This window comes from Stegostoma tigrinum, chromosome 29, assembly GCF_030684315.1.
Source record: "Stegostoma tigrinum isolate sSteTig4 chromosome 29, sSteTig4.hap1, whole genome shotgun sequence".
In the NCBI taxonomy this organism is placed as follows: domain Eukaryota; kingdom Metazoa; phylum Chordata; class Chondrichthyes; order Orectolobiformes; family Stegostomatidae; genus Stegostoma; species Stegostoma tigrinum.
This window is the reverse complement of record NC_081382.1, coordinates 43950734-43959533: the sequence shown is the minus strand read 5'-3', so window position 1 is coordinate 43959533 and position 8800 is coordinate 43950734. Positions and strand designations below refer to the sequence as shown.

The 8800-nt window shown below is 47.3% G+C and overlaps 1 protein-coding gene across 1 annotated transcript in view; it reads left to right on the top strand.

Annotated features, from left to right (window-relative positions):
- Positions 1-8203: 8203 nt before the first annotated feature.
- Positions 8204-8800, top strand: part of slc2a6 (solute carrier family 2 member 6) — a 112829-nt gene continuing 112232 nt past the window's right edge. Inside the window, exon 1 of the mRNA XM_059638324.1 lies at positions 8204-8336. Coding sequence (XP_059494307.1) covers positions 8278-8336 — 59 coding nt within the window. The 5' untranslated portion in view covers positions 8204-8277. The remainder of the gene's footprint in view (positions 8337-8800) is intronic.

The window sequence follows — 8800 nt, the reverse complement described above, 5'->3', positions numbered from 1 at the left end:
TGATTCTCACTGGGGTACAGTCCCACACACACTGACTCTCACTGGGGTACAGACCCACACACACTGACTCTCACTGGGGTACAGTCCCACACACACTGACTCTCACTGGGGTACAGACCCACACACACTGACTCTCACTGGGGTACAGCTCCCACACACACTGACTCTCACTGGGGTACAGCTCCCACACACACTGACTCTCACTGGGGTACAGTCCTACGCACACTGATTCTCACTGGGGTACAGTCCCACACACACTGACTCTCACTGGGGTACGGCTCCCACACACACTGACTCTCACTGGGGTACAGTCCCACACACACTGACTCTCACTGGGGTACAGTCCCACACACACTGACTCTCACTGGGGTACAGACCCACACACACTGACTCTCACTGGGGTACAGCTCCCACACACACTGACTCTCACTGGGGTACAGTCCCACACACACTGACTCTCACTGGGGTACAGTCCCACACACACTGACTCTCACTGGGGTACAGTCCCACACACACTGACTCTCACTGGGGTACAGTCCCATACACACTGACTGTCACTGGGCATACGTCCAGGATTCAACCCCTTTGTCCCAGGAATCAGTTTTCTCAAGGTCCTTTGCTCCCTCCCTCCAGCAACGTGGACTTGTTTTGAGAAGGCAACCTAATGTTTCCTTTTGGAACTGTATCTGGACTTCTCTTCAGATTACTCAAATCCATTTTTTGTAAAATGGAGTTCTGCTTAACTGTGCCCACTGCCGCCTCTGATTAAGTATTATAATTGTGCACCTCCTGCAAGCCAGTCTTTCTGCCTACCAACCTTTCTGAACCTCCCACCAGTTTTAATAAATTTGAATTCTCTGTTTTCCTTAGCGGTAAGTTCCCATTTTGCCAATTCCTGCACCACTTTCTGCTTTCATACCATGTGCCTGAGCCTGTCTTGGCTGCTTTCCAGTCTCTTGCATGCCCTTACAGCTGAATATTTGAAACCTCAGCAAACAAGGACATCAGTTCCCTGCTTTGGTGGATCGAACTCGATAAGTAGCTGTGGTGAAATCACTGTGGTCACCCCTGCTGCCTTGCAGCACCAGGGGCCTGGTTTTGATTCCATTCCTGGGCAAATGTCTGAGTGGAGTTTGCACATTGCCTGCGTGGGTTTCCACCAGGTGATCCAGTTTCCTCTCACAGACCAAAGATGTGCAGGCTGGGTGGATTGATTAGATTAGATTCCCTACAGTGTGGAAACAGGCCCTTTGGCCCAACAAGTCCGCACCGCCCCTTGAAGCTTCCCACCCAGGCCCATCCCCCTATACCCACACACCCCTGAACACTACCAGCAATTTAGCATGGCCAATCGACCTAGCCTGTACATCTTTGGACAGTGGGAGGAAACCGGAGCACCCGGAGAAAACATTGGTCATGCTAAATTTTCCATATTGTTCAGGAATGTGTAGGTTAGGTGCATTAGCGATGGGAAATGCAGGGTTAAGGGTAAAGGGATGGGTGGGATTGTCTTCAGAGGGTTGGTGTTGGCCTGTTTCCACACTGTAGGGATTCTGAGACGAAGTGGGGACTCCCCTGTTAACTGAAGTTTGAAAATTCCCCCAACTACTCTCCTAATTATTTCTGAGCATCATGGAATCTCGAGCTTTTTCAGTTGAATTTGACATTCTTTTGCGCTGGCCATTAGCTAATTTCAAACTTTCTCAATCACATGAGAATTGCAAACTCAGCAGATCAGCCCTGAGCTTGCCAAGAAGTCATTTGCACAACTCGAAGTTACACAAATTCTTTAAATATCCCAACATTTCACAATATACCACTTTTCAGTTTTATGTCTTCTAAGCATTGTTCAAATTTTCATTCATTTTTGATGTACCGGGGCAAATGGGCAGGATAGCCATTGTGGGGTTCACAGGAATGACAATGTGGTGGATTTGATTCTCCCCATTGCTGAGCTGGGCTCGGGCCAGCCTTTGCCCATGCATTGGGCTGGAAGGAAATAGCAAGGTACCAGTCACTGAGTGAATGGCTCAGGAAAAATTACCAGCAGCAAACAACGAGCCAATAACGAGGCATTTTAAAATTCTTTTCCAGGATGTGGGAGTCCCTGGATCAGCCAACAATTATTATCCATCATGCTTGAGACGGCGGTGGTGAGCGGCTTCCTTGAACTGCTGCAGTCCCTGGTGCAGTAGGTGAATTGGCTGTACTGTCCGAGAGTTCCAGGAATTTGACCTAGCATGGGTAGTGTTTAGCTTGGTGCGCACTATTCTTATACACTCATACACTCTAAAACCTTTATAGCACAAAAGAAGGCCATTCAGCCCATAAGGTCTGCACAAAGATCTGACAACACAAATCCCATTTTCCAGCTCATGGCTCAGCGGCCTGGAGGCTATGGCAATGCAAATGAATCGAAATGCTGTCCAATGTTACCGAAGTTTCTGATTCAACAATCCATTCGACCACAGAGTTCCAGATTCCCAACATTCTCTAAAATCAAATCACTTCTTCGCCTTCGACCTCTGACCTTAAATCTATGCCCCTGCTTATTGATTTCTCCACAATTGGAAAAACGGCCCTTCCTATCCACTCTATCTATCTCCCTCATGTTCTTATACCCTCTGTCAGGTCCATCTCAATTTTCACTGTTCCCAGTCTACCCAATCTTTCCTCACAGCTCAGATCCTCCAGCCCAGGTAGTGTTCTGGTAAATGTCCTCTACAGCGTCATGTCCTCCCAGAACTGCAGAGACACCTTCCTTACATCCTGGCTGGTGTTTCGTACAGTTCCAATATAACCTCCCTGTTCTTGTATTCTTACATCTCAGCTAATATAGGCCCTTATGAATAAAAATAGATATTGCTGGTGAAACTGGGTAGGTGTGGCAGCATTTAAGGAGAGAAAGCAGAGGTAATGTTTCATGTCCAGGAGCACTTCTTCAGAACATGAAGAGTCACTGGATCTGAAACTTGAACTCTACTTTCTTCCCACAGATGCTGCCAGACCTGCTGAGTTCCACCAACAATTTCTGTTTTTGTTTCAGATCTTCAGCATCCACAGTTCTTTGTTTTATTTAAGTACCCTCGGTGTCTTTTTAACTTTGTTATCTAACTGCCCTGTATCGCCAGGGATACGTGCCGAGCTCCATCTGACCTTCAGTGCTTCCCAGAACGCTACCATTCACAGTGTATTCCCTCACCTTATCAACCCACCCAAGTGTATTGCCCCTAATGTGTCTGGGTTGAATTCCATCTGTCACTGCTCTGCCCAGTTCTTTACTGCCATCCTCCTCGCTATTTATCACCTACTGATTCCCATGTCATCTGCAAATTTCTTGCTCAAACTTCCTCCATTTAATTCCAAGTCGTTAACGTAGACCACAAACAGCATGAAATCAAGTCTGAACCCTGCAGAAACCCACTGCAAACAGACTTTCAGTCACAGCAACATGCATCATCCAGGCAAATGGGAAGCATTCCATTGCAGTGTTGACTTGTGCCTTGTACATGATGGACAGGATTTGGGCAGTCAGGAGGTGAGTTACTCGCTGCAGTATTCCCAGTCTCTGACCCAGTCTTGTAGCTGCTGTATTTATATGGTGAGTTCAGCTGAGTTTCTGGTCAATGGTAACCTCCAGGATGTTGATAGTGGGGGTTTCAGCAATGATAACACCATTGAATGTCAAGGGACAGTGACTGGATTGTCTGTAATTGGAGATGGTCATAGCCTGGCATTTGTGTAGCATAAATGTTACTTGCCTTTCATCAGCCCAAGCCTGGATATTGTCCAGATCTGGTTGCATTTGAACATGGACTTTCCTCAGTGTCTGAGGTGCTGAAAATGGTGCTGAACATTGTGCAATCATCAACAAACATCCCCATTTCTGACCTTATGCTGGAGGAAATTTCATTGATGAAGCAGCTGAAGATGGTTGGGTCTAGGACACTAACCTGAGGAACTCCTGCAGAAATGTCCTGGAGCTGAGATGACTGATCTCCAACAATTAAGACCATCTTCCTTTGTGTCAGGTATGACTCCAACCATCGGAGAGTTTGCCCCCTAATACCCATTTATTCCAGTTTTGCTTGAGCTGCGGGATGCCACACTCAGGTAAATGCAGCCTTGATATCAAGGGCTGAAACTCTCACCTCACCTCTGGAATTCTGCTCCTTGGTCCATGTTTGAACCAAGTCTGTAATGAGGTCAGGAGCTGAGTGGCCCTGGCGGACCCCAAACTGGGCGTCACTGAGCAGGTTATTTCTGAGCAGGTGCTGCTTAATAGCCCTGTTACTGACACCTTCCATCACTTTACTGACGATTGAGAAGACACTGAAGGGGTGGTAATTGGCCAGGTTGGATTTGCCCTGCTTTTTCTGTACAGGACATATTTGAGTATTTTTCCACATTGTCGGGTTGATACCAGCATTGTAACTGTACTGGAACAGCTTGGCTCGGGCAGCGGCAAATTCCAGAGCACAAGTCTTCAGTATTGAAGACTTTTGTTGCTGAAATGTTATCAGGGCTGGTAGCCTTTGCAGTATCCAGTGTCTCTAGCCATTTCTTGATATCACGTGGAGTGAATCGAATTAGCTGAAAACTGGCGTCTGTAATGATAGGGACCGCTGAAGGAGGACATGATGGATCGTCCACTTGGCACTTCTAGCTGAAGACTGCTGTGATTGCTTCACCCTTATCCTTTGCACTGACAGCTTGGTTCTTCCATCACTGAGGATGGGGTTATCTGTGGATCCTCCTCCTCCAGTGAGTTGTTCAATTGTCCATCACTATTCACAACTGAATATGGCAGGACTGCAGAGCTTAGATCTGATCTGTTGGTTGTGGGATCACTTAGCTCTGTCTATCACTTGCTGCTTCCACTGTTTGACTGTAAGCAGTCCTGTTCACCAAGTTGATACCTCATCTTCAGGTATACCTGGTGCTGCTCCTGGCTTGCCCTCCTGCACTCTCCATTGAACGAGGGCTGATCCCCTGGCTTGATGGTAATGGTCGAGTGGGAGACAGGCCGAGCCACGAGGTTCTCGAGTACAATGACCCACAGTGCCTCATGGATGCCCAGTCTTCTGTTGCTAGATCTGTGTAAAGTCAGTGCCATTTGGCACGGTGATAGTGCTACACAACACTTTGGAGGTTATTTTCAATGTGAAGGCAGGACTTCTGTCCACAAGGACTGTGCAATGGTCACTCTTAGCGAACCTGTCATGGACTGATGCAACTGCAGCCAGCAGATTAGTAAGGATAAGGTCAAGTTTGTTTCTCCCTCTTGTTGGTTCCCTCACCACCTGCCGCAGACCCAGTCTTGCAGCGCTGTCCTGTAGGACCCGACCAGCTCAATCAGTAGTACAGCTGCCGAGCCACTCTTGGTGGTGGATAATGAAATTCCCCACCCAGTGTACATTTTGTGCTCCTGTCATCCGCAGCGCTTCCTCTAAGTGGTGTTCAACATTGAAGAGTACTGATTCATCAGCTGAGGGAGAACGGTATGTTGTAATCGGCAGGAGCTTTCCTTGCCCATATTTAACCTGAGGCCATGAGACTTCATGTGGGTCCACAGTCAATGTTGAGGACTCCCAGAGCAACTCCCTCCCTCCTGTATACTATTGTGCTGCCACCTCTGCTGGGTCTCTGGTGGGACAGGACATAATAGGGATGGTGCTGGTGGTGTCTGGGACATTGTAAGGTATGATTCTGTGAGTGTGACTATGTCAGGCTGTTGCTTAACTGGTCTGTGAGACAGCTCTCCCAACTTTGGCACTAACCCCCAGATGTAAGTGAAGAGGACTTTGTATGGTCGACAGGGCTGTTTCTGCCGTTGTCTTTTCCAGTGCCTAGGTCAATGCCAGGTAATCTGTCCAGTTCCATTTCTTTGAGTCTTTGAAGCAATTGGTAAATCTGAGTGGCTTGCTGGGCCATTTCAGAGGGCAGTTGAGAGTCAACCACAATGCAGTGGGTCTGGAGTCACACGTAGACCAGACGAGGTCAGGGTGGCAGATTTCCTCTCCTGAAGGACATTAGTGAAGGATAATTGACAAGGGTTTCAAGGTCATCAGTAGATTCCAGACTTTTTTACATTGAATTCAAATTTGAACCCAGGTCCCCAGAACTCTTGCTGAGTCTGGATTAGTATTCTGGCAATAGTATGATTATGTCATCATCTCCCCCCATCACCTCCCCACCATCACCTCCCCCCCATCACCTCCCCCCCATCACCTCCCCCCATCACCTCCCCCCATCACCTCCCCCCATCATCTCCCCACCATCACCTCCCCCCCATCACCTCCCCCCCATCACCTCCCCCCCATCACCTCCCCCCCATCACCTCCCCCCCATCACCTCCCCCCCCATCACCTCCTCCCCATCACCTCCCCCCATCACCTCCCCCCATCACCTCCCCCCATCACCTCCCCCCATCATCTCCTCCTGTGGATGAACACAGCAGCCAGGCAGCATCTTAGGAGCAGAAAAGCTGCTTGTCCTGCTGTGTTCATCCAGCTCCACACTTTGTTATCTCAGATTCTCCAGCATCGGTCATTCCTACTATCTCTGATATAATTTTCACCTCCCCCCATCATTTGTGATACACATAGAATATTAACATTTAAAATGAAATTTGAAGCTGTACTGACTGTCTGAAAAATTACAGACAAGGAGAAAGCTGTTGTCTGCTGTACTGACTGAATCATCTCAGCATTATCTCTCTCTTTCAAGTCACTCGCTCGTAGTGAGAGCCCACCACCAAACATTAAGGCTCCATCTCAACTCCATCAATGCCCTCTTCCTCTGAGGGTTTTCCCTCCAAATCCTCCAATCTGAAAGTCTCCATTCCTGTGGACAGTCACAAATACTTCCCTCCCAAGACCCATTAGCTGCCAGTATTGGTCCGTTGTTCTTTCTCTAGTGAGCTTACATCTTCCTGCATCAACTCTGTGTTTTCTCCCCTTGACCAGTACCTTCCCACCTAAATTAGTGACTTTTCAGATATCCTCTGTCACTTTCTAGTTTCCTCGGCCTGGTTCTGCCTCCAATCACTTTGGCTGGTGCAACTTGAACAAATTGCCTTTTCAACTCCACTCACTTACTCCAAAATGAAGATGTTGCTATGGCTACCTGCGTGGTGCGAGCTCAGGTCTTTGTGGGTTCCATGGCAGTCTACTTCATTCTAGTCTTGTTCTTGTTCCCTCCCTTATCTCTTTCTCCAGGACAGTGATGACTGCATCAACATCCCCTCCTGCCCTCACCCGAACTGAAAAATTCAACAGCCCAACTGTCATTATCCAGCCTCCCCTCCCCTTCACACGTTCCATCTCTAACTCTTCCCTTCTTTCAGCTTCTCTGCTTCATTTTCTGGGAAAAGACTATTGATCATGTTTCACCACAGACTTCCCCAGCCTCCTCCCTGCTCTTGCTCATGCCCCATTTCCTGTCAGGCTTCGATTACATTCTCCCCAGTTTCTCTGTCCCCAAAGTATTTGTCCAGACATTACAACAGTCCACACCAGCACCCCCAATTTGTCGTCCTTTCTCTTCAGCTGGGGATTTTGCCCAATTACCCCTCCCCGGTAAGACAGACAGCGTCCTGCACTGTATCCGAGCCGTTTACACACGTCTGGTCTTCCCACTTCCTCTAACTCCCAGATTGATTATAGAGTATAGCTTGTCTTCACCCCCCTCCCCATGTGACCAGCATCTGCTCCAACAGACCATACCCCGCTTCACCATGACGTCTCGCTCCCTCCCCTTTCAGCATTCCAAAGGCGCTATTATTTTTGTGATGCCCTGGACCAATCCTCAATCACCCCCATCCCCTTCCCATGGTACCTAACCATCCAAACCAAGGAGATGCTGCATTTTGGGCATTCAAATGGTCATTGGATAAACATATGGATAAGAATGGAATAGTGTAGGTTAGATGGGCTTCAGTCTGGTTTCACAGGTCGGCCCAACATCAAGGGCCGAGGGGCCTGTACTGTGCTGTTATGTTGTATGTTGTATGTTGTATGTTCTATGTTCTATGTTCTGTGTTGTATGGCAAATTCAAGGATTTCAGTTCCTTTGACAGACTTAAGAAATTGTTCTGAATGGGTGATCTGAGAATCTATTTGGTTCTTCACAAAAATTACAGACGGCTGAATTAATGAACACGGGTTGATGTGAGTCATTTCCAGAGGTTGTGGAATTTTGAAGAGGAAGTTAAGGGAGGGCCACAACAGAATAAAAGTGGATTACTAATCAGGCAGATTCACACAACGTACTAGGATGAATTCTCATTGCCAGTACAACACCTTCCCAACGACTCAGCAGCGAACTGAAACAAGGTAAGAAATAAGGAGTTCAAATCTGTCAGCTGAAAATTCTATTTGGTATAAAGCAGTGTATCTTGAAGAAAAAAATGTATTTCATAAAAGGTACTATTTTGCAATATAAATACCAGAGATAACTTTCTATTTCTCCACTGCTTGCAGTTTCTCTTCAGTTGCTTTTAGGATTCTCCCATTTCGAGAGTCTAATGTCATCATTTTCTTTTTCCCTCTAATTTTCCTTCAGTTGTTTCCTTCAGCAAGTTCTAATGCCTTAGAATATGGCCAGCCAACCTTGCTGCCTTTATATAGCAGCTTTAATGTGGTGAGGTGTCCCAAGTTGCCCTCATAGAAGTCTGAAATAAAATCAAAAACTGTTTGAAATATTGAAGAGATCATGCATCATTGTCTGAGGAGAAACAGGTTTGTCTCAACACAAAACACCACCCAGTCACTGCTGTGGGATCTTCCTGTGCATGATG